This window comes from Schistocerca gregaria, chromosome 4, assembly GCF_023897955.1.
Source record: "Schistocerca gregaria isolate iqSchGreg1 chromosome 4, iqSchGreg1.2, whole genome shotgun sequence".
NCBI classification, from domain to species: domain Eukaryota; kingdom Metazoa; phylum Arthropoda; class Insecta; order Orthoptera; family Acrididae; genus Schistocerca; species Schistocerca gregaria.
In genome coordinates, this window is record NC_064923.1 from 486,791,738 (window position 1) to 486,819,278 (window position 27,541).

Sequence of the window (27,541 nt, forward strand, 5' to 3'; positions counted from 1 at the left end):
ACAACAGGTTTCCGGGCTATAAACACCTATGTGCGAGCCACTCAATTCACACCCATGCTTGCGACGCCATGTAACCCACATATCTGCTGGTGAAACTACACAACCATTGCACATGACAGCACTGCCCAACACATATAAGTACACTCCTGGAAATGGAAAAAAGAACACAATGACACCGGTGTGTCAGACCCATCATACTTGCTCCGGACACTGCGAGAGGGCTGTACAAGCAATGATCACACGTCCGGCACAGCGGACACACCAGGAACCGCGGTGTTGGTCGTCGAATGGCGCTAGCTGCGCAGCATTTGTGCACCGCCGCAGTCAGTGTCAGCCAGTTTGCCGTGGCATACGGAGCTCCATCGCAGTCTTTAACACTGGTAGCATGCCGCGACAGCGTGGACGTGTGCAGTTGACGGACTTTGAGCGAGGGCTATAGTGGGCATGCGGGAGGCAGGGTGGACGTACCGCCGAATTGCTCAACACGTGGGGCGTGAGGTCTCCACAGTACATCGATGTTGTCGCCAGTGGTCGGCGGAAGGTGCACGTGCCCGTCGACCTGGGACCGGACCGCAGCGACGCACGGATGCACGCCAAGACCGTAGGATCCTACGCAGTGCCGTAGGGGACCGCACCGCCACTTCCCAGCAAATTAGGGACACTGTTGCTCCTGGGGTATCGGCGAGGACCATTCGCAACCGTCTCCATGAAGCTGGACCACGGTCCCGCACACCGTTAGGCCGTCTTTCGCTCACGCCCCAACATCGTGCAGCCCGCCTCCAGTGGTGTCGCGACAGGCGTGAATGGAGGGACGAATGGAGACGTGTCGTCTTCAGCGAGTCGCTTCTGCCTTGGTGCCAATGATGGTCGTATGCGTGTTTGGCGCCGTGCAGGTGAGCACCACAATCAGGACTGCATACGACCGAGGCACACAGGGCCAACACCCGGCATCATGGTGTGGGGAGCGATCTCCTACACTGGCCGTACACCTCTGGTGATCGTCGAGGGGACACTGAATAGTGCACGGTACATCCAAACCGTCATCGAACCCATCGTTCTACCATTCCTATACCGGCAAGGGAACTTGCTGTTCCAACAGGACAATGCACGTCCGCATGTATCCCGTGCCACCCAACGTGCTGTAGAAGGTATAAGTCAACTACCCTGGCCAGCAAGATCTCCGGATCTGTCCCCCATTGAGCATGTTTGGGACCGGATGAAGCGTCGTCTCACGCGGTCTGCACGTCCAGCACGAACGCTGGTCCAGCTGAGGCGCCAGGTGGAAATGGCATGGCAAGCCGTTCCACAGGGCTACATCCAGCATCTCTACGATCGTCTCCATGGGAGAATAGCAGCCTGCATTGCTGCGATAGGTGGATATACACTGTACTAGTGCATACATTGTGCATGCTCTGTTGCCTGTGTCTGTGTGCCTGTGGTTCTGTCAGTGTGATCATGTGATATATCTGACCCCAGGAATGTGTCAATAAAGTTTCCCCTTCCTGGAACAATGAATTCTCGGTGTTCTTATTTCAATTTCCAGGAGTGTATAAAACCGGGATGTCGAAGTCGATATTATGTCCAGCTATCGATGTAATCAATGATAATTTCCAAACGGACGTTAGAAATCCAAATAAGGAACGGCCATCGGAACTCCCAAATACCGACTCTTGTTCTGAAGCCCACCAAAGAAATCTGTAGAAAATAAGACGGAGTTGGATGCCCCTGCAGTTAACGAACAGTAGCCCAGTTAGGCCCTAGATCCATGAGCCGGACGGTATGGTAGTGGTCATAATCTGACTATAAGTGTGTATACTATTGCTTGTTCATTTTTGTTAAACTTTCGGCCGTCTGGTTACGAAAATGAAAAATCTAGGATTCCCCATCACACCCTACGTCTACTTCTACATCTACACGATAACTAAGCAGTTCACAATTAAGTGCCTGGTAATGTTTCGTCGAACCACATTTAAGCTACTTCTCCACTGCAATAATTTAATTGAACAACTTCTAGCGAAGTGATCTCGTAGTCGCAGACTATATGTACCTGGGGCGCTGTGCTGGTCACAAGGTATGGCGAAAACCTGGGACACAGCGTGTATCAAAAACCGACACACACGGACCGATACCTGCACAAACTATCAAACCACCAACCGAGCCAGAAAAGAGGCATTATTAATACGCTCGAAACGCGAGCAGGACGAATATGTGAGCCGCAGCACCTCAGACGCAACACCTGGAAAGTGTTCTGAGGAGCAGTGGGTACTTCACAAATTATATTAGTAGTGTAACAGAGCCAAACACTCAGCGGAGGAAGGAATAAGAAAAAGAAATGTCGGGTACGGTCTTACTGCCATACATTCCCAGAGTGGCTGACAGAAACGGCCGTATATTGCGCAAACGTGGCGTAAAGAGGATTTTCATACCGAGAAGGAAGGTAAACGTATGCCTTATATTGGCAAAGGAGAAAAGGGACCCACTTGCAATGTCGGGAATATACCTTATACCATGCACATGGGGAAAAGTTTATGTCGGGAGACTGTACGATCAACCAACACTAGGATTAATAAACATAAGCCGCACTGCAGGTTGGAGCATGTTGAGAAATCGGCCGTGGCAGAGCACGCACTGAGTGAGACCGACCACGTAATAAAATTCACCGACAATGAAGTTCTGGCTGTAGGGAAGCACTATGGTTCAATCGGCTCTGAGCACTATGGGGCTTAACTGCTGAGGTCATCAGTCCCCTAGAACCTAGAACTACTTAAACCTAACTAACCTAAGGACATCACACACATCCATGTCCGAGGCAGGATTCGAACCTGCGACCTAGAACCGCTAGGCCACTTCGGCCGGCTAGAAGCACTATGACACGCGCTTGTTCAGAGAAGCTGTAGAAACACAAAAAACACGCAAACAGCTTCAACAACAAAATGGGGTAGAGTTAAGGTAAACGGATCCTAGCTTCCCGTACTGCAGCGAACGACCGTCGCAGGTAGCAAGAGGAGAACCGCAACGGAAATGACCGCGGAGAAGCCTTCGGAAGTTGGCGCGCCGCGTACATAGGGTCTGCGGCCGTGAGCTCGGCTCCAGTTCACCACCGGCAATGGAGGTAGAGCTTCGACAATGCCAGCCACTCGTGTTGGCGAAACATCAATACAATAATTAGATGGACGTCGGCCAAATAACACGACACAGAAGCCAATAGGCAGTTTCTCAACAAGTGGCCACGAAAGCCTTAACAATTTTATTTCTCAGTGATTCGCCATATGACGTGCACTAGCGTTTGATGATATTATTGCTTCGCATTGAAGTCTTCGCAAACTGCGTGCGGTCCTAAGATGAGACTCTGACTCACTGCCCTGGATCTCACCAAACTGCTGCTTTACATCAATAGCGTGGTATCACACATTGATGCGACCGCACGGAAAACACAAAGTTGGCAACGGAACTGTAAGTTTCCATAAGACAGCGACAGTGGCCAAGCGGGATCTGGCGGACCCAATGGTGCAGGCCCACGAGTCACGATCACAGTAGCTCTGAACTGTGAGCTCGCTCTGCCGCCGCAATATACGACAGCCGGTGACCGCCACACAGCCCACTAGCGCTTGCAGTCTTTTCGCTACTTGACGCTACGCAGACGACAGCTAGTCACATCTCCAATACCATAGTTTGTGATTTAGTTCAAAGAGCATCGTCCTTGTTTGCTGTTGTGTGATATGGGCTCGGTTTCTTCCTGCATTATTTGTAATTAGTCTTCTTACACTTGGAGAAATAGAAGTTAAGCAAATGTTCTGTTTACTCTGTTAACTAGCTCGTTAATCATTCCTGTTCTCCCCAGTTTTCCTACGACACTCGCCGCACCAGTCTGTAGCCCACCTCTCCTTACTGTTTTGTAGGAGTTCGTATACAAAATTATTAAAACGTCTTGCAAGTCGTTGAAAATTGATTCATCTATGATTTTCACTTCTTCCATTGTCGCCTCGATTGTGACACGTTGATCTGTAGGCGTTAAGGCCACCATTTCTCTTGTTATTCCCTGTTCTTCACACAGAGATGGTCCGCTTCATTGTTCTTCGTCATTTAGAATTGTCTGACTACACCAGAATCGTCCGCATGACCTAAGCATTGTTAGCTATGATGGTGCACTGTTGATGTGTCGTTCTACCATCTCAGCAAGGATTGTTGGAGCGTTGTTCATATGCAAATGCAGAAAACCATTTACCGCACGAGAATACACTTCATTATTTTGTTTGGGCACCTCTACTGGAGTACTACGGCACTGTGGCAAGGAGATATCGGCTTCCACTGGGACTGCAGACATGTACCAAGAAACAGCCAAACCATTGATTCTGTAAGTTATATTTTTCGATGTAATATTTAAAACTGTATGACAACCTCTCGTACGTCACTCAATGGGAAATACCATCGGTTCTGCACTTCACACTGTTGCGCATAATATGGACGGACAGGTAGATGTAGACATATGTACCTTAAGTAGCATGTCGCCCCATCCTTCGGAAACCGGTGCATCTGTCCCATACATGTGATCCAATCAGCAACCAGAACTAGCTGTCTGGAGGAGATCCTGATTCTTTGAGAAGAAGACCTAACGGATATAGATGAACATTTGGTAACAATTTTGTCCTGTAGCATCAACAAACAGATTCCTTACATAAGACAGCTTAGCTCACATCTCAGTAACGTTTTATTCCCGTTCTTATGCTCTCACATGTAGGAAATAATGCCTTTGGCATTAGCGCTTATGTGAAACTACTATGCATCCAGTGCAAAATCTCATGTATTTTTCTGTATAAGAAAAGATCTGATGCTCGTAACAAAGGACGGACGTACACACGAATATAGGTGAAGGTGCCGTATAATGGCTACAGCACGGGAAACGGAATTTTCGGCTACGTAGGTTATTGACGGAAGCTTTCCGCTCACACATTTTGAATCTACACTATGTATCACTCGAAACATTTTTAAGTCAAAAACTTTCTGAAGCCATACATAATGGCCACTTTTCCCTATCTCGGTCCGTAATGTTGTCAGTGTAAGCGCCAAAGCCTTCCATGTTTGTTTTTCTGACTTGGGACATATTTCCTAGGCATCTTGATTCCCTTGTATCTGAATTACTACGAAGTGACTGGAGCAGATGTTTCTCAATAGGATTTGAGTATTATCTGAAATATAACAGAACATAGACGGTCTTAGGTTATATTAATTAATAAAGGCTAATTAGAACTTGTAAAAAACAGATGGCAGTCATAAGAGTCGAGTGGCACGAAAGGGAAGCAGTGGTTGAAAAGGGAGTGAGAAAGCGTTCTAGCCTGTCCCCAACGTTATTCAATATGTGTATTGAGTATGGAGTAAAGGAAACAAAAAAAGATTTGGAGTGATAATTAGAATCCATGGAGAAGAAATAAAAACTTTGACGTTTGCCGGTGACATTGTAATTCTGTCACAGACAGCAAAGGACCGAGAAGAGCAACTCAACGGAATGGAAAGGAGGATATAAGATGAACATCAACAAAAGAAAAACGAGGATAATGGAATGTAGCCGAATTAAATCGGGTGACTGTGAGGGAATTAGATTAAGTGATGAAACACATATATAGATGGGTTTTGCTATTTGGGGTGCAAAATACCCGGTGATGGTCGAAGTAGGGTGGATATAAAATGTAGGCTGGCTAAGGCAAGAAAAGCGTTTCTGAAGAAGAGAAATTTGTTAACATCGAGTATAGATTTAAGTGTCCGGAAGTCTTTTCAGAAAGTATTTGTGTGGAGTATAGCCATGTATGGAAGTGAAACACGGAAGATAAATAGACAAGAAGAGAATAGAAGCTTTCGAAATATGGTGCTACAGATTAGGTGGGCAGAACACGCAATTAATGTAGAGGTATGAATAGAATTGGAGAGAAGAGCGATTACTTTAGTAGAAGATGGGAACGGTAGGTAGGGTAAAACTCGTAGAGGGAGACCCAGAGATGAATACAAAAAGATGGCCCTGAGCACTGTGGGACTTCACATCTGTGATCATTAGTCCCCTAGAACTTAGAACTACTTAAACCTAACTAACCTAAGGACATCACAGACATCCATGCCCGAGGCAGGATTCGAACCTGCGACCGTAGCGGTTACGCGGCTTCCGACTTTAGCGCCTAGAACCGCACGGCCACACCGGCCGCCAGATGAATACACTAAACAGATTCAGGAAGTTGTCGGTTGTAATAGTTACTTGGAGATGCTTGCACAGGATATAGTAGCATGGAGAGGTGCGTCAAACCATTCTCCGGATTGAGGACCACAACAACAAACAACATAGTTAATAACCTAATTCAAAAAAGTCACATATGACTGATGACAGCTTTATTTATAGAAGCGTTTAGAAATCATTCTGATGTGTAGTATTATGCATGATATGTGAACGCAACTAACCCTTACTGGGATAAACTCCTTGGCCACATTTCCTGACGAATAGTGTGACCATGTTTCCTGATCGGACACCGTATCGACATTCGTAGTTGACAGCTGACACCATCAAACCGGTAAAAAGAATAATAATAAGATCTGCAGGCCAAAGGATGATGTTGAAACATTTGTATGGTGAAAAAGTATTCCTCCACGTGTTAATGGGGAAACAAGAAAAATATAAATCACCTTGGCTCATAAAACTGAATACCAATCAAATCTTTACTAAAAAAAATAACGGAACAGGCTCCCTCTATCACAGTCATTGACAACGGCAAAAGTTTATATTAAAGCTAGTCTGTCCAGTTCTCGATGGGCAGCAACACCTTCCCCCTCTAACGAGAGCAAAAATGTATATACCCAATCAGCGAAACTTCTAACGAAAAGATATTTCAACAAAAATATGTTTCCTCGTCTACTGCGGACACCTGTAGGTGGTTCAGCATTATCTTCGAAAACGAGGTAGTGGAATAAAATGCAGGAAGACTGACTGACCTTCACACTTTCCGAAATAGAGCTTCATCTGGAATATACACCATTTCTAATAGTCGTGATTGTCAATGACGTCTCTTTCATCATTGCTTCGTTCGTGCTACATAACTCTCGAAAGTGCCTTGTGGAACATGACTGTGACCCCGGGATGCTTTCGACTACAATGAGTGTATGAACACTGGCAGCAACAGGTCGCTTTGTCAAATAGGTTCCGCTTATCTTCGTATACAATGACGGCTGTATACACATTATGTGGCAGGCTATTCGACAGGCTATTGTTTCTACTCGCCCTTTGTGGTATCATACGAGATTAGTGGAAGGTGTTATGCTGCGTTATACCTTAGATACATCAGCAATCACGGCTTCCACGAATGGCGGGTACTCTTAACAGCAGTTGCACTATCTGAGTTTCCTTCAGCTGACCCTAAATTTTAACTCAACACCGAAGACATCTTGCTCAGAATTTTGACGACTTCTTCGGAAAAGAAGCATATGAAATATGTCTCTCTGATCTGAAAGCGTGCTTGGCTAAGATAACGGTGGGCGACCCACGAGTGCTCTGCTCCACAGGGACTGGTGGATAAAGCTTCTGATTTCAGAGACTCGTGAAGTGTAGTTCTTTCAGCGCGTGTTTCTTCAATGGAACAATAAATAGGGGGGAGAGGGGAGGAATGGGTGGAGAGAACGATAATGCCAAATGAAGTACCCTCCGCCTCACTACTTAACGTGTCGTGCAGGGAACAGATGCAGATATAATCGCACTTCTACCTTACTGCTGCTTTAACCATTTAAGGGCTCGACATAAACTTCGTATAAGTTTGTGGATGGCATCACAGAAGAGCTTGTAAGGCTATATTAGTGTCAGACATTAACTTCTTAATTTGTTTTTCATAAAGTAAATTTCATTTTTTCCCTATTTATATGTGGTCGATAGGTGTTCTCTAACTGTCAATGTATGTACTTACTTTCGTCTCAGTAGTAATAATTTCGCTAAGGCGAGAATCACAGTTAAGGAAGCTTCCACGAATGGCGGGTACTCTCAACAGCAGTTTCACTATCTGAGTTTCCTTCAGCTGACCCTAAATTTTAACTCAACACCGAAGACATCTTGCTCAGAATTTTGACGACTTCTTCGGAAAAGAAGCATATGAAATATCTCTCTCTGATCTGAAAGCGTGCTTGGCTAAGATAACGGTGGGCGACCCACGAGTGCTCTGCTCCACAGGGACTGGTGGATAAAGCTTCTGATTTCAGAGACTCGTGAAGTGTAGTTCTTTCGGCGCGTGTTTCTTCAATGGAACAATAAATAGGGTGGAGAGGGGAGGAATGGGTGGAGAGAACGATAATGCCAAATGAAGTACCCTCCGCCTCACTACTTAACGAGGCGTGCAGGGAACAGATGCAGATGTAATGGCACTTCTACCTTACTGCTGCTTTAACCATTTAAGGGCTTGACATAAACTTCGTATACGTCTGTGGATGGCATCACAGAAGAGCTTGTAAGGCTATATTAGTGTCAGACATTAACTTCTTAATTTGTTTGTCATAAACTAATTTCATTTTTTCCCTATTTATATGTGGTCGATAGGTGTTCTCTAACTGTCAATGTACGTACTTACTTTCGTCTCAGTAGTAATAATTTTGCTACGGCGAGAATCACAGTTAAGGAAGCTGAACTACACTATGTGATCAAAAGTATCCGGACACCTGGCTGAAAATGACTTACAAGCTCGTGGCAGCCTATATCGGTATTGCTGGAATTCAGTACAAAGTAGATCTACCCTTAGCCTTGATGACAGCTTCCACTCTCGCAGGCATCAATTCAATAAGGTGCTGGAAGGTTTCTTTGGGAATGTCTTCCAATTCTTCACAGAGTGCTGCACTGATGAGAGGTATCGATGTCGGTCGGTGAGACTTGGCACGAAGTTGGCCTTCCAAAATATCCCAAAGGTTTTCTATAGGATTCAGGTCAGGACTCTTTGCAGGCCAGTCCATTACAGGGATGTTGTTGTCGTGAAACCACTCTGCCACAGGATGTGCATTATGAACATGTGATCGATTGTGTTGAAAGACGCAATCGCCGTCCCGGAACTGCTCTTCAACAGTGGGAGCCTCTGCTGGGATAGTACCACGGAAACAAACAAGAGTTGTAAGCCCCCTCCATGAAAAACACGACCACCAAAACACTGCTGCCTCCGAATTTTACTGTTGGCACTAACACGCTGGCAGATGACGTTCAGCGGGCATTTGCCATACCCACATCTTGCTATCGGATCGCCACATTGCGTACCGTAATTTTTCACTCCACACAACGTGTTTGCACTGTTCAATCGTTTAATGTTTACACTCCTGACACCAAGCGAGGTGTTGTTTGGCATTTACCTGCGTGATGTGTGGCTTATGAGCAGCCGCTCGACCATGATATCCTAGTTATCTTACCTCACGCCGAACTGTAATAGTACTTGCAGTGGATCCTGATGCAGTTTGGAATTGCTGTGTGATGGACTGGATAGATTTCTGCCTATTACACATTACGATGCTCTTCAACTGTCGGCGGTCTCTGTCAGTCAACAGACGAGGTCGGCCTGTACGCTTTTGTGCTGTACATGTCCCTTTGCGTTTCCACTTCACTATCATATAGGAAAGAATTGAACTATGGATGTTTAGGCTGTGGAATTCTCGCGTACAGATGTATGACACAAACGACACCCTATCACCTGACCACGTTCAAAGTCCATGAGTTCCGCGGTGGTCTCCATTCTGCTCTCTCATGATATCTAATGACTTCTGAGGTCGCTGATATGGAGTAACAGAGAGTAGGTGGCAGCATAATGCAACTAATATGAAAAACGTATATTTTTGTGGGTGTCCGGATACTTAGTGTAGTTTTTAATCCTTACTTATTTCATTGCCCCTCCTGCACATGGTGACGTAGGTGATTAAGATACTTTTGATCACATAGTGTAGTTTTTAATCCCAACTTATTTCATTGCCCCTTCTGCACATGGTGACGTAGGTGATTATATTTCATGTCTCAACTACAGTCTGACGTAAAAGAACGAAAAACGATACATTATAGCCGCGACCGAGGACTATATATTGTGACATATATCTTGTCTTCCCATGTGTGCTACACTTGTTCGTACTGTAGTCATTTCATCCAGTTACATTTTCAGTGGGAAGAGGGTTTCTGTTAGACATGAAGAAGATGGACGTACTTCTGTAATCCATCCAAATGGGTGGCGGCCTGAGACGATTAGGCTGACCTTAGCCCAGTAAATGCCCATTGTTTCCCGTCACCAGTTGCAGTAAAACTTTAAAAAGTCTTGCCGGGAAGCAGCATCATACATAGGCTCTGTTAGAGTAAATGGCCACTAAAGAGTCAGTGCTCTGTTCCTGGTTCGGATTGGCTGAAACGCCTAAATAACATCGTGGAACTGTCTGGAGATGGCGAAATCGGCGAGTCGGCTGGCACCCACGTGAGGCAGCGGTCGTCAAACTTTTGTTCAGGAGTCAAGAATGTCATTGTGGGGTAGCATCTCGAGCCGCAGATGTGCCGATCTTATTATTGATTGCTAATCTACATAAAATTTAACGTTACGAGCACACAGTAGATTAACTCGTAAGGGCGCGATCAGTTCCCCGCCGGCCTCCAAGTACAGAGTACAGATCATTTGAAGTTGACGGCGTTCGGAACACTTCGTCCTACTGTTCTCTTTCTGGACCTTCATTTACTAATGTTTTGAATGTCGTTTTCAGTCTACTAATTATGATGTATTACTACCGCCGTAATTTTTTTTCATATTCCTTTCTACAAGTAAGTGCCACATTTTAAGATGAGGGTCTCTGTATTGTTCATTCGTGAATTCTTGTTATTTCCTTTCCAAAGTTTATAGCAAAGCACCTGATCGGTACGAGTCACGAACGGCCTTGGGTTCTAAGAAACATTCCCCCTCTCACATGTTCTAACCTCGCAGTGGTCGCGTGGCTTACCCCTCTTCCTCTTCCCCTGTCAACGTTCCTTAGCTTACGGTAAAATTCACCGACGTTAATTAAAATAAAGCACATCTCAGAATATTACTGCCTCTGGACTACTTTTGTTTGTTACTGATTGTGAGCAAGAAAACATCTCGTAAAAACCTCTTAAAGTTAGCTGAGGTTTTTGGATTTGGCTGTTACTTGCTAGACATGCAGTGTTATAAAATACGACCGAGGACCGCAGGCTGCAAGACTACCCGTTTCGGGCCGCAGTTTGACGATCACCGCTAGTCTGGTGTGGAAGGTAACTTTTATTCAGCGCTGCACTACGCTTCAGAATGACCCAACAGATAAATACGTGACACTATTTTTCACCTGTCACCAAGTCTCTATAAACAACGATCGGCAAATTCTATGTTGTCATCGTAGCAAACTCTTTCGCCTCAAATGTTCTTTCAGTTTGGTGAAGAAAATGGAAATCAAAGCCTAGCCTTCCCGATCATCACCACCCACGTCTGTATGGCCTTGGTCGAATTGTTGGCACAACTTCATTGCTGCTAGATGTGACAATGGATTTGGTCTACATACGGCCAGAATTCCATGGTGAATCTGTTGGCATTTCATATGTTTTGCTCGCAAGAATAGTACTGTCCTGCATACTTCAACTTTCGTGTACATTTCCAGCTGTCGTACCATTTCACTCCAATACTATGTTGCTCCTGTTACCTGTACCGCAGCATAATTGTATCTACAGGGAATCCGGTACAGTACTGTGCTCTCTTGTTACAATGCACAGCTTTCGGGGTGCAATGTTGTTAGAGTGTGGCATATGTAACTTACATAATTCCTTACGCTTCTGCAGTCAGTGTCAGCTGACATATCGGTTTTCTGGGTATGGTGTTATGTCATATTGTATTTAGAGGAATAATACGGTAGATAATGATTTTTGCATTATAAACATATGGCAAAATCCTCTTAGCATACTACCATTTGCCAAAATTCCTTTTATGTCAAATCGTGTGTGAAACATGAGGAATGTTCTAGATTTCTCACAGCGATTTCTTCGCTGGCGCAGCGCGATCGCAAATGAGAGTGCTATGTCAAATCAGTTTTCTCGAGATTGGCGAAAGATTGAGATCTCACTCAAGTGTAAATTTAGCTAAATTGAAAATGCATCAACATATTATATAAAATGCACCAAACACAAAACCATAGCGTCCGCTGTTCTTTCATTGCAAACTCTTTCGAATTTTTCATAGTGTCTTACTTCCATGTAAATGTAACAGTAACTGTGACCGTTAATGAAATAATGGTCACATAATCAAAAAACCTGACATATGAAGCTATAAGCAACACAAAAACTAAATGTTTTTTACAGCACGCTTTCCGTAAAACCGTAAAATCGTTCGAGAAATATTGAAGGGCGTGCACTTCTATTGTCACCGCCGACTGGCCGAAAGATGGCAAATACTATCGGCCTCCCGTTCTGAACAAAAGAGTGAACTCGCCCACCGCTTTGGAGGAAAATTTGTCACTGCGCACCGGCCACGATATTCTGTGCGGACTCTATATGCGGGTAGCCTGACACATTATTTGAAGTTAACTGCGTATAATGGAAGTTGAAAAGCACAAATGTTTATGTGATGTTCACGACACCAATTTTAAAAACTCATTATATGAACCAAATTCAGGTCCTGTACTATCTCGCATGTTGTTATCTCTGCGTGCAAGTTTGTCTCATACGTTAGAAAGGAGATAGCGAAATAATTATACTGACATATAATAATTGTCGGAAAATTTTAATCTTTCATTTAAACCTTCCTTTCCGAGGTCAACAGTTACTGGATGTACCCACCACTTTCTGTTCTTCCTGTTGTCGTCCTCTGACAAGCAAAAGAGAAATGCTTGCTTTTGATGTTATGCTTAGTTCTGTCATTGTACTTCTCAATTCTCGATACGCATTCTAGGCTTCTGACGGTGCACAGTGGGCCGTGCTGAAAAGGAAACTACGTTAACAGTGCATCGTGTTGCCGGCGTGCTCCCAGTATTGTGTCAATTACTAGTCAAAACGTTGCATTACTTAACGACTGGTGTAGCCAGGTACCCACTGCAGGGAAAACGCTGCGGTAGTTTTCGTAAAATTGTTGCGTTAAAACACGCGCGTCTAGAGTTACCCTAGAAGCTTCTAAGAGTGAAGTTGTCATGCTAAAAAGCAAAATTACCTCCACACACAGTAATACTTTAAGACGTGCTTGATTTTAATTGACTTTGTTGAATTCGGCCGTGAGCTAAGCGATGTTGGCCGCCTGTTTCAAGGGCAGAGGGTAAATAGCACGGCCACAGCGGGTTTAGAGGATATGAGAGCGGGAATGTTTCATTATTTATCTGCTATTATTGACAACCCACGGGCGTGCGCAGTTTGTACCGATCAGTTGCTGCGGTATAAATTTTGGCACGAAGTAATACGGATGCGGCAATGTGCGTTATAGAGACGATCGTCATCGAATGCAGTAAGTATCTGATGCAAAGAGTATGAAATCCAATTAAACCTCATGTAATCAAAGCTATTAACAGAACTAAAACGACATTCAAATCATTTGTGATCGTGTCTCATGATGCATAATAATTTAAATATAAGTGGAATTACAGTTTTTAACCATTTAATCATACTCTCTCACAGACAACGAAATAATTCTACAGACAATCACACAGTCACAGTTCCGGGGTCACTGAAGGTGGCAGCCGTCTAAAACACAGAAGAGTTCCAGATGGTCCCGAAATTTAACGATTGGTATTTGGGACCGGGGTACAACTTACCGCTACCTTCCTATAGGTAGTCTACTGGGGATAAGATACCAATTTATCTAGGTTACCAATTAATAACAAAATCGGTACATATGCAGCTCGAGGTGCCACCTCACAATCTTAGTACTGGCTCCTGAGCAAAAGAGTTTGACGACCACTGCCTTATGAGACTATTTTGTCGTCGTCTGTCTGTCCGTCCGTCCAACAGTTAAGACCCCTTTTTCTCACCAATGTGCAATATTCTAAAGCTCAAATTTGTGTCACATGTTGAGGTCTATCGTATCTTGGCGGTATAAAACATTCAGCTTCTAAGTCAATCCAATCCAAAGATATGGCCATTTTTTTGTACTCGCAAATTCTCCAATCGGAATACTCAGGGTACTTCCCATTGACCTATCATCATGAAATTTAACAAGAAGCAAGGTTTCCCAGGACAAGTAAAGGAAAAACCAGAAATTTTTAGTTTCTAATTATATCAATCAAAAATATTTTTTCCCATTACAAACTTAGGCTGCATTCGTAATCCACCAGAAACCTCAAAAACTACAGATTTTGACCTGGTTTTCTGTAATAGGTTAAGTGATTCACAAGGAAGGATTATGTATATAATTTTCAAATTTTTCGTGCTAATTGTGTGACGAACGATGAAGTGAAATTTCCAGCCGCTGTAAAAATGTTGTGTTTTCCATGTAGCGATGACAGGCCATACGACCTCCACGCTACACCGGTATGTCTTTTGCGAAGTGCTCATTCTCGTTACAAACATTCACTGTTGGTCTATGTCTGCAGCACGCACGGCATCCGTAAAGATTCAAAGTAAAGTAATAGTGGCAACTGATGCAAGATTGCATTTCTGTTGCTTGGGATGAGATTCCGATTTCCCATGAAATATCCGTCGAAACATTTCATAGAATAATTACACACTTACTGAACAGTAGTAGCCCTATGGCCGACTGCTCCGTTTTCTTCTCTGGAAACTTCCGTCAAATCTTACCAGTCATCGCAATAGGGACGAGAGTAGACGAAGTTAACGGATCTGGAACTGCCAGTTAGCATAGCAAGTTAACATACCTCCAAAATTAATAAAATAAATGAAAAATTATAACAGCGAATGCGAAATCACTCAAAAAATTAAATAAAAAATTAGAACATTCTCGAAAATGTTGAAATTCCCGACACCGATAGCTTGCCAGCATCACTATAGGTAACAGGCAACAACAGTCGAAATTCACGATTTCTAGGATGGATGAACTATCTATTTACGTGATTAAGCTTATATGGAACTCTCGGACCGCGAGGTTTACTTGCATTTCATCCATTTTTTATAATATGACGCGATATCTTACCAGTAAACTTTTGTTAGTTTTTAAGTTGCTTTCTCCCTCTGTGAGGGAGGCGATGTTTTCATTGTGTATTTGTGAAGTAGTGAGTAGGTGATCCTTCGTGATCAACCAAATACAGAAGACAGAGCGAATCAGAATTACTATCCCGAAGGTCGCTAACTAGTGACAGTGGATTTGTTCGTTAAAAAGAGAGATCGCAAATTAGAACATGGATACAATAACTAGCTGGAGGTGGTGTTGGATAAAAGTGATGTACCTGCTTAGAGACTATTCATGCAAATAAATTTCATTTGTTTGCATGCAAAAGCTTTTAGGTGCCTTGTAACGTGGCTACTCGGGCTTTGTAACAGGGTTATTCGACTTATGTTATTGTATAGTAAATCTACCATAATTAATCGTTTAAGTTCTGAAAAATATTAATGAAATCAGTATGAATTTTTAATTTTTGTCTCTTCTTTTCACGTTTTTTCTGTTAACATAGCTTATTTTGGAGTTTCCTATCCCGGGAATCAAGAATCTCGATTATTTTGGCCTGATCCCGATATCGATACTGGCAATATATCGGTCCCAGAAATTTCATGATTATAGAGAATGTTCTAATTTGAGGTTTAATTTCTTTGAGTAATTTCGCACTCACTGTTGTAATTTTGTGTGAGTGGTTGCAATGTAATGTCTTACGTAGAATCAATATTACTGTTTATTGTTCAATGTTCAATCCATGTCAAATCGTTGTAATTTTAGGATCTTCGTTTTGTTAGGAAAACTAGTATCTGTGAGTATGTTGTGAGGAGTCAGCTGAGCAAGGATGGTGATCTATGTTGCGTTGCAGCTACGAGTTACGATGAATATTACAAGTGAAACGGACTTTCTTCTGTTTCGGCAGTGAGCTGCCCATGGTCCGCTTTGGTATTCCCAAAATTATATTGGAAACTATGGGAGGGACTATCTTTTGAATGGTTTGATTTTGGTGAGGTGAAAAATAGACGGGGCGAAATGCACACAAGGTGTGACGCTCGGCCGGCCGTCCGCTGTTGTATTCTTGAACTCTGCATTCAGGGTATTAAATCAACTCCACTGGCCTTGTTGCATTCTGGTTTAGGACCAGTGAGGTTTCAGTTATGGCTTATTCTGAAGGAGTGGCGATCGGTGAAACAGTGGAACGTCCGCACCAGAGATCTTCCAGGAGTCGTCTCGGGTAGGAAGCTGCCGAACTCATATCTCTGCAGCCAAACTGTCGACTGTCAACCGGTATTTGTTAAACTGTGTCACGTAGGTTCAACTCAATTTTCAGTTAACTTTTTAACCTTTCACTTAGAGTTTCACCTCGAATTAAAATTACATTTGTTCTCTTAAGGACAATTTCAGTGCCAAAGTTCTATGTAGTTGCCATAAACAGAGAGTGCTGACTTAATGGTTATAATTCATTTAACGACATTTTGAAGAAACTAGGGACAAATATTGAACAATTTTGTTCTACTGATGCTGTGAACTCATGTTATTAAAGATAATGCTCTCGATACGATGGTGGCATTTATAGTCAGCTAACAACGACTTGAAGTCGAAAGTGTGTATAGCTGTGGCATTTCAATCCAAGTTATTACTCATTCTTCAGTGCTGACATTAATTTTATTCCAATCAGGGATCGTTTAGGTGGTCGTTGATCGAACTGCTTAATAATTAAATTTTACCACCAAAGACATTCTGAGTTCTGACAGATCTAAGTTGCTATCGATAATAAGTCAATAATCATCAAATTTACAAATTTTGTGATAACTGTTTTCGTATAACAAAAGTTACGCTGACGACCCACATATCCATCGTCAATAGCAAACAGTAACCCAGAGTTATTTATTGTTACAGCAGCTCTTGCTAAATAACGTTTGTTGATATTTTATCTGTTATATGTTTCACATATGGGTATTTATTTTGTATATGATTGAAGTGTGATTGTGTTCCGTGTCTGGGATGACAGCGAATCTTTCTTGTAAGCAGACTCTATCTACCGGATAATATCTGAAGCGTATTAGTTCGGGAAAGAAACGGAGTGAATAGGAGTTAGATTAAATGGGTGGGCGTGAAGCGCCTTCATCCCTACAGTTTACGAAGTCTTTTGCTGAACGTTTTGCTACAGTACCTCTACGTGTTACATGCATAAGGGCACTTCAAAATTTTATAAGCTAATTGACAATGTGGGGAAAGGTATAAGCTGCGTATTTACCTGTAGGACACTGTGTAAATCATTATGGAACGTGTAGCTGAATGACAGTCACTGCAACTTTTTCATAAACAGTGTAAACCCAACTGCAGTAGTAAATCGGAATCAGTCAAAACAGGGAAAAAGAAGTTAGGACCGTTTAAGACTCTCCGTTTACTCTGAACTGTATTCCTGCTTTGTTGCAGTGATGGTTATCGGTGAGAGTTGGCAGTAGCCAGTTGGAGGCGGTATGTGAACTGTTAGAGGTGTACGTATTCGAATGGTCGTATCTCGGACTTCTCTGAAGGTAGTCCTGTTGGTGACAGGGCTTTGATTATTGAGACTGGAGCAGCTAGAAGTTTAGTACTGTCTCGCGAGGCTGGCGAGCCTCAGATAGATTGATTTAATAGTGTAACGGAACAGAGAAATAATCCGTTTCCGCTAATAAACGTTTCCAATTACATCCGCTGACCAGTGGCCGGTTAATTTTGTCTAGCGCGCCATCCATCGCCAACAGTACGTGGATTCAGACCGCGGCCGCGAATGCAACTTCACGCGGGGCCACCGTTTCAATGTATCTGTGTGTATACAGACTTCACAATATAAATCTTTTACATATATCCGCCAGCGATCATTCGATGTCCACATTACAGGAAATGCTTTTGTATAGCACACCCGTTCGCCTAATTACTAATACTTACCGATATGTATCCGTGGGATACGGCAGTTGATGAGCTATGGTTGAACTTCCGCCAGCTGTCCAAAAACTGGCGGACGTAAGTTCTGGATGAGTCCACGATGCGAAACCCCGTGATGTTGATGGCACCGTACTCTATGACTTCGCTCTCCCATCTGTCATCCATTATCTGAAATAGTATTGCCACTTTACGACAGACAAACAGACAGACAAATAGACACACACACACACACACACACACACACACACACGCACACACACATGTACAATGTTTATGCCCAGCGCACGCGCCTGTGCTAAACAAATTCAATCGATATCTATCACAGCATAAGTTTCACTATTGTAAAATATTGCATAAATTGCTGACAAAATAACAAAAAATCTTATAAGAAGTGTAAGTTTGGATCTGTAGACATTCAGTGAATATAGCGTAAGGTATTGACCTGATGAAGTTCTACTGTTACTACAAAAAGTTATACTATCAGATATTATTCGTTGCAAAAACAGACAATGTGTGAAGGGATAACCGCAATCAGTGGTTTTACAGTGTTACTTATGATCCGTCTTGATTTCAAAATACGCACATACGTGCTGTGACGAAGCATGTGATGGTTGCTGTGTGTGGACGGGTTACTCCTGTAACTGAAATATCAGATCTGAAGATGGTTCTAGAGGCACCGAAACCGATTATATGAATAAACATTTTGAAATCAAGACGGATTATAAGTAACATTGTAAGATATTATTGGCTCCACTCGTATACTTGTCTACAATAGATACACTTATACAGAATGTTTCATAATGAATGTACGCATTTCAAGGCTTTGTAGCATTTATTCCATTCAGGTAACAATTATAAGTAGTACTTCAAATGAAAGAGCGACTCCGACATTTTTGTTTGTATATTAGTAAGCAAAGGGAAGAATATGGAACGACTAAGAGTCACTGAAGGACATGCTGAACGGGTGAGAGTCTTTCACCTGTATCCCAAACTAATCAGTTCGGGAGGCTACTCGTGAATTAGTAATTCCGGAGACGTGTGTCTGCAAATTTTTAAGTGGATTCTTACAGCTAGGACCTTATCATTTGCCCCGAGAACCAGAGACTACGGTTTACGTGCCTGCTTTGCAAACTGAAGGTTGCTACATGTTTTTCTGGATCGTATCGTCTTCAGTGACGAATCGACATTTCACCTAAGTGGAAGCGTGAACACACATAATGTACACATCTGGGGCACAGCAAATACCCAGTAGCTCATATAGTTGCAACAGGGCTCTATTACATTGAATGATTTTTGTGCCATACCCCGGAGGGAACTTCATGGGCCTTTCTTTTTCGGTGACGAAGCTGTAAATGTTGTTTCTTATCTTCATGTGCCAGAATTATGCTCTTTCAACAACTGAAAGAAGACAAAAAGCGGAAAATTTTAAACTGTAAATCTAAGGAGAAGCAACATCCCGAAATAACCGTAACACTTAAGTGTAGGTCCACAGTACACTGATACTGAGGTGTACTCCATCGTTCTTCATATGTGGACAAGGATCTTGGTTTAGTGTAACTTATACTGCAACGTATTTATAACAGGAAATGTAAGAATGAACCCAAAATAACAGAGATAGTCAAACACTTGTACAGTCTTAGACTGCCTTCACTACAATACGGGATCGCTGTACAATGTCAAGTTTCGACACGAAGATACTTGTTCGAATCATCTTAACAGAATAACGTTTTGTCACAAAATTCTTACAAAACTCTAGCTCGCAAACGAACTACAGGTGGTGATGTACTGTAATTGAATTCCAGACTGTACAATTATGTCCTAGGTTCCAAACACCTCTATAGTACTATATCAAGGATTCCTTGCTGTTCCTATTTGGTAGCCTACACTGAAACGCGCCAAAAAAATTTCTTTACAATGCACAGGAAGCAATTCGTAAATGACATGAACTGAAAAATACACTAAACTTTCCAACTAAGACCACGACGAATAAATTCTGCACCCCTGAATTGCAGGATTCCAAACTTATTTTCTACGAACACTAATGTGCATATATCTCGGCGGATTTTTGAATATTATGATACATGGCTTACGTTTCGCTGCCTTTCATACACCAACGATCATTAAGATCGCAACACCCAAAAAGATCACGAATGAAACTAATCTCGCAGATTACCTTGACAGATATAAAAGCAAAAAGTCATTGTTACTGTAGCAGGTGATGGAGATTCAAGAACAGCTAAGCGTTATGTCATACGGCCAAAAAGAATGGAGTTGCATCAAAATCGCAACAGTTCAGTCAAATGTGGGCAAGTAAAGTGTAAATGTAAAATACGTTACGGAAAAGTATACCTCTTTGCCTTCAGCATGTGACTGCGTTCGGAATTAATAGTGTTTGGGGAACAGTTTTGACAAACCGTGACAGCCTTCCGTTGGGCACTAACAACAAACCTTTTGCGACACGCAGAGGAAGTGAATGCCTTCACTAAAAGTAGTGTTTTCGGCAGAATACAGGTTCAGTCTGCTCTGCACTCATGACTTCATGCATATTGGATGCTGCTGTAATGACTGCACTCTCACAACCATTATTGCTGACGAGGTTAGCAGACAGTCGACAAGAGGTATGTGTCCTAATATTGAGGGTAACGAATAAGAGGAATATTAAGGAGGCAACGATAAATCCGCTTTTCAGGGCATTCCATGACATAGTTTTCAGCAGCACTTAAATATGCCATACGAAATGTCCAAGCCTTTTTTAATGACAATGGATACAGCTTTTCCTTGAAACTGTCTCGTCTCCCATCAGACATGTTGCTTCTAAATTTATCAGACACTCCAATAATTACTATTAATGATCTATATATTTGTTAACTAATTTTTTCGAAGGATATTCACCTGGTGCTGAAGGGAGAAGGTCACGACTAAAGCAGGCTCAGACATGGTAATTGGATGTCTCTATAGGCTGTTGTGGCTGAGCACCTGAAGGATAATTTGGAAAATATTTCGAGTAGATTTCCCCACCATTTCCCCACAAGGTGGAGATTTTAATTTGCCGGATGTAGACTGGGAGACTCAAACGTCCATAACGGGTGGTAGGGAAAAAAATCCATTGAAAATTTTTAAAGTGATTTATCTGAAAACTACCTTGAGCAGTTAAACAGAGAACCGATTCGTGGCGATAACATATTAGACCTTCTGGTGATAAACAGACCCGAACTATTTGAAACAGGGAATTAGCGATCATAAAGCGGTTACTGCATCGATGATTTCAGCTGTAATTAGAAATATTAAAAAACGTAGGTACCTGACGGCTCAACACAGAATTTATGTCTCACGTACAGATAGTGTTGAGGGTCAATGGACAAAGTTCGAAACCATCGTACAATATGCGTTAGATGAGTATGTGCCAAGCAAGATCGTAAGAGATGGAAAAGAGCCACCGTGGTACAACAACCGAGTTAGACAACTGCTGCGGAAGCAAAGGGAACTTAACAACAAACATAAACATATCCAAAGCCTTGCAGACAAAGAAAAATTACGCGAAGCGAAATGTAGTGTGAGGAGGGATATGCGAGAGGCGGTCAATGAATTCTAAAGTAAAGTTCTATGTACTGACTTGGCAGAAAATCCTAAGAAATTCTGGTCGTATGTCAAAGCGGTTGGTGGATCAAAACAAAATGTCCAGACACTCTTTAAGCAAAATGGTACTGAAACAGAGGATGACAGACTAGAGACCGAAATACTAAATGTCTTTTTCCAAAGCTGTTTCACAGAGGAAGACTGCACTGTAGTTCCTTCTCTAGATTGTCACACAGATGACCAAATGGTAGATATTGAAGTAGACGACATAGGGATAGAGAAACAATGAAAATCGCTCAAAAGAGGAAAGGCCACTGGACCTGATGGCATACCAGTTCGATTTTACACAGAGTACGCGAAGAAACTTGCCCCCCTTCTTGCAGCGGTGTACCGTAGGTCTCTAGAAGAGCGTATCGTTCCAAAGGATGGAAAACGGCACAGGTCATACCCGTTTTCAAGAAGGGACGTCGAACAGATGTGCAGAACTATAGACCTATATCTCTAACGTCGATCAGTTGTAGAATTTTGGAACACGTATTATGTTCGAGTATAATGACTTTTCTGGAGACTAGAAATCTACTCTGTAGGAATCAGCATGGGTTTCGAAAAAGACAGTCGTGTGAAACCCAGCCCGAGCTATGTCCACGAGACTAAGAGGGCCATAGACACGGGTTTACAGGTACATGCCGTGTTTCTTGACTTATACAAGGCGTTCGATACATTTCCCCACAGTCGTTTAATGAACATAGTAAGAGCATATGGACTATTAGACACATTGTGTGATTGGAGTGAAGAGTTCCTAGATAACAGAACGCAGCATGTCATTCTCAATGGAGAGAAGTCTTCCGAAGTAAGATTGATTTCAGGTGTGCCGCAGGGGAGTGTCGTAGGACCGTTGCTATTCACAATATACATAAATGACCTTGGGAGTGACATCGGAAGTTCACTGAGGCTTTTTGCGGATGATTCTGTGGCATATAGAGAGGTTGTAACAATGAAAAATTGTACTGAAATGCAGGAGGATCTGCAGCGAATTGACGCATGGTGCAGGAAATTGCAATTGAATCTCAATGTAGACAAGTGTAATGTGCTGCGAATACATAGAAAGATAGATCCCTTTTCATTTAGCTACAAAATAGCAGGTCAGCAACTGGAAGCAGTTAATTCCATAAATTATCTGGGAGTACGCATTAGGAGCGATTTAAAATGGTATGATCATATAAAGTTGATCGTTGGTAAAGCAGATGCCAGACTGAGATTCATTGGAAGAATCCTAAGGAAACGCAATCCGAAAACAAAGGAAGTAGGATACAGTACGCTTGTTCGCCCACTGCTTGAATACTGGTCCGCAGTGTGGGATCCGTACCAGATAGGGTTGAAAGAAGAGATAGAGAAGATCCAACGGAGAGCAGCGCGCTTCGTTACAGGAACATTTAGTAATCGCGAAAGCGTTACGGAGATGGTAGATAAACTGCAGTGGAAGACTGTGCAGGAGAGACGCTCAGTAGCTCGGTACGGGCTTTTGCTGATGTTTCGAGAACATACCTTCACCGAAGTGTCAAGCAGTATATTGCTCCCTCCTACGTATATCTCGCGAAGAGACCATGAGGATAAAATGGCTCTGAGCACTATGGGACTTAACATCTATGGTCATCAGTCCCCTAGAACTTAGAACTACTTAAACCTAACTAACCTAAGGATATCACACAACACGCAGCCATAACGAGGCAGAGATAATTCCTGACCCCGCCGGGAATCGAACCCGGGAACGGGAAGCGAGAACGCTACCGCACGACCACAAGATGCGGGCTTGAGGATAAAATAAGAGAGATTAGTGCCCACACAGAAGCATACCGACAGTCCTTCTTTCCATGAACAATGCGAGACTGGAATAGAAGGGAGAACCGATAGAGGTACTCAAGGTACCCTCCGCCACACACCGTCATGTGGCTTGCGGAGTATGGATGTAGATGTAGAACATATCAGGTCCCTCTTCCACGCCGCGCCATTTAGAGATGTTGGTTGCAACAAGTGGATACTTTACGTCTCGCAAAACCACACAGTCATATGATTGAACAGTCTACGAGTGTAATGTCGCTTAGTAGTGCCCAACAAATACGAAAGGAAAAATTGATGAAACACATTTCATTGTCATACATAATAAATTCTTTTTTGCACTCAGGAACTTTGAAAGTTGCGCACCCAGAGCGAAGAAAGTTACAAACGCGAAACTTTACAAATAAATACAGCGAGATCCGGTATACAAATGATCCATGTTTGATAGTAATGTGCATGCCCACACTCTGCAGTGGTACTGCAATCGGGCAGGGGACCTTATATAAAAGGCGCACAGTTGACGAGTCCATATACGTGACAAATACATCCCAACTGGAGGAGGACGTTAGTGTGCGCGAAATTCCAGACAGATATGTTAGACGACGTTTCTCACAGTTAAACCAGTTTTGAGAGGTGACTAATTATCGACATGAAAACCTCAGGCTCGCTGTGGCTATCGTGTGGAGTGTCCCGTCAGACTATGCTTTTAGTAGTGGACACGAGATGTCACCCACTTGTACCGTATGGGGCCTGGAGCCACCATAAAGACGAGGAAGTGAGACGATCGAAGGATCGTGCAGCACGAAACTAGGGATAATACAGTACTTCTACACACAGTAAAAGCAGAAGTACGGGTGCCAGTTGTTCAACAAAACATTTAGAAACATGTAGCAGATGCATGTTAGCAATCCAGGAGCCTTTGTCGTGTACTGCAGTTACCACCGAGATATCGATGACTTCGTTTATAGTGGTATGAAGCCAGATTAATGTGGAATGCCTGAGATTGGTAAAACGTGGGGTTTAGTGACGAATCCTTACTCGGTTGGGGGAGGAATTATAACCGTGCCTGGAGGGTATCCAGTCCGCTCTAATTGTGGTACGTTTAAGCTTATCGTGTCAAAGTTATGTCGATGACATTCTTAAAAAAAATGGCTGAAATGGCTCTGTGCACTATGCGACTTAACTTCTGAGGTCATCAGTCACCTAGAACTTAAAACTAATTAAACCTAACACACATCCATGCCATAGGCTGCATTCGAACCTGCGACCGCAGCGGTCGCTCGGCTCCAGACTGTAGCGCCTAGAACCGCACGGCCACTCCGGCCGGCTGACATTCTTCAATCGCATGTGGTACATTTCCTACACGTTCTATTAAGAGCTTTTTTCCAGCAAGATAATCCTCGTTCGCATACAACTCGGCAAGACTTGTTATGTCAAGTTCCGACTCAGCCACGCCTGGCCTACTCTCCGGACATGTCCCCAATGTAGCATGTGTGGGGTCTGCTGAAACTCCAGATGCGGCGCATCACTCTGTACATAATTTGGGGATGGCTGTTCAAACTGTTTTTGGGCTAGTCCATCTCAGGACAGCATCAGACGCTTAATCAAGTCGATGACAAACCGGGTTGCGGCTTGTATTGCAGCAAAAGATAGTCCAAGCGTTATTGATGGTGCACTGTATTTCTCTACTTGCACTCAATGTATTTGTTTACATGTACTGATTCTGCAATTAATCGAATGTCTCATCTGTATCAATATTTCGAATAAATTTCACTCCGCTCTAGGTGCGCTACTTCCCGTGCTTCTGATTATATAAGAAGCGACAAGAAAGTTTCAGTTTGAGGGCGTTACTGCAGCGTACCTGAAATGCAGCACGACTCCGAAGCGGGTATATAAGCACCGACATTTAGGAATGGGATCTGTGTGACATTCATGCCTTATCGACGTGCTTGCCGTAAATGCGGTAACTTGAGCTGCGGCGACGTTGTTAAACAAATGCGTCCAAACATGACCAATGTGCTGCTATTCTTTGCTTTGCTGCCGAAGGAAAAGCACCGGTAGACATTCATCGTAGAATGACGAATGGCTATGGGGCAATATGTCTGTCGCAAACCACCGTTGTGGAATGGTGCACCGAATTCTGTGCTTCATGATAACGCACGTCCCCACATCGCAAATGTCGTAAAGCATAAGTTACGACAGCTCAAGTAGGAGACACTAGAGCACCGGCTGTATAATCGTAATCTCTCTCCATGCGATTATCACACCTTTGGTTACTTGAAAAAGGCCGTAACGTATCGACGATTTCTGTCGGACGAGAAAGTGCAGCAGGCAGTTATGGACTTCTTTATGCAGCAGGTTTGGTATACCGATTCTGGAGACATTCAAAAGGAAACTTTTTCACCGCCCCTTATAGTATTTACCTTTCTGTTGCATGAACCTAACCATTGGTACAGAGCTCAGTTGATATTTATTCATCCTGGGTTCACAATTTACAAAGTTTCACAATCAACTAAAGAAAACATCTGAACGACGCCATAACCAGTTTTTCAGACATCTTGCGGTGCAGGATCTCTAGGGGAAATATTGTGATAATCAAATGCCACAAAAGACATTTTACTGTTGTTTTAGAAATAAAGCCTATAACGCAACATTTGAACATTCACTGCTGGCCTACCCCGATTTCGCACAGGTAGTATCTACGGCCGAACGACTTGTCTTTTTTTCTTCTTTATAGTTATTTCATTCCTCCCTCGTCCTATGAATTAAAAATTTTTGGAATCGGCGATGTTTATGGGAAAAAGTAGGAAATAAGGTTGTCTTCGTGAATAGTTTAAAACAGTGATAAAATGTGGGAGGATAGCACTTAAAACATTTAAAAACACTCGAACTGGAAAATGATCTGTCATGGGCTGGTAGAGTATTTATGAAAAGAACGGTGGGTATGGAAGGAGACAGAAGAGTGGTTGTGGTGAGGACTGAGGACAGGTAAGAAGTTGTGATGAGACAGAGGGTGGATGCGGGGCAGAAAAAGAGGAGGGTAGCTGATATCGGGATCTACACATTTGAAAGGAAAAGGCGGTGGGGGCGACAGGTAAGGGGAAAATTGGGAGATGTGGTATAGGAAAAAGACGAGGAGTGAACCTATAGCGGGATGGAAGGGTGGGGACTGGGGGGGGGGGGGGGCGGTTGGAGAGGGGGGGGTGAATTCAGTGTTGGAAGGATCGGTACATGTCGTGGCGGAGTTTGTGGTCCAGGAGAGAAAGACGGTTCAAATTTCTTTGGGGAAGGGTCTGGAGGATGTGCAGGTGGATAATTCCAATTGAGAGGGGACACAATAGAAATGTTGGAGTCGAGTTTGCGGATGTTGTAGGTTATTCGGAGGTGTTCAATGTGACTGAGGAGCGATGAGTATTTGATGATCTGCCAAAGGATAATGGTGGCGGAAGGTAAACGGATGCGGAAAGCGAGACGGAAAGCGTGGCGTTCAAGGATCTGGAAGGACTTGTAGAACTTGAGCATACGTCCATGCGACACTTGTGTAGCAACGGATGGAACGGATCAGGCATTTGTATGCGTGAAGGACAAGAGACAGGTGCATCCCTATTTTCGGACATTTTGTAGTTTTAGTAGTCGTAGTCTACTGTGAACTTCCTGATGAATGGTTAGTAGATGAGGTATCCACGCTAGTTGTCGGTCGAAAGTGAGTCTTAGGTATTCTAATGTGGATAGGATGGTCGAAAATGATGCAGAAATTGTGGAGACGGAAAGTGCGTGTAGAACGTCCTACAACACTAGCCAAAGTGAAAATACAACGGGGATGAAATAAAAGCTTGTCAACAATGTCAACTACGCTGATAAAAGGAAACTTTATGTTTTGCCTTACGGCAGGTCTTGTCATGGCGGAAGGCTCGTCAGAGAGGCCCACCGCATGAGCTTTTGGGGAAGTGATTCGGGTGGTGGTTTCCCGTTGCCTTCCACTGCTGATGATGATGAATCGATAATGAGGACAACACAACACCCAGTCCCTGAGCGGAGAAAATCTCCGACCCAGCAGGGAATCGAACCCGGGCACCTTGGCTCGACAGACGGCCGCGCTGACCACTCAGCTATCGGAGCGTACACGCTGATTACCGAAACCGACA

General features: G+C 43.3%; 1 protein-coding gene across 2 annotated transcripts in view; it reads right to left on the reverse strand.

The window, feature by feature from the left end:
• The window catches only part of LOC126267265 (glutamate receptor 1-like), a 1,125,091-nt gene that overhangs the window by 266,221 nt on the left and 831,329 nt on the right, over positions 1-27,541 (reverse strand). For both annotated transcript variants that reach the window (XM_049972331.1, XM_049972330.1), the window contains exon 7: positions 17,988-18,152. In XM_049972331.1, coding sequence (XP_049828288.1) covers positions 17,988-18,152 — 165 coding nt within the window. The remainder of the gene's footprint in view (positions 1-17,987; positions 18,153-27,541) is intronic.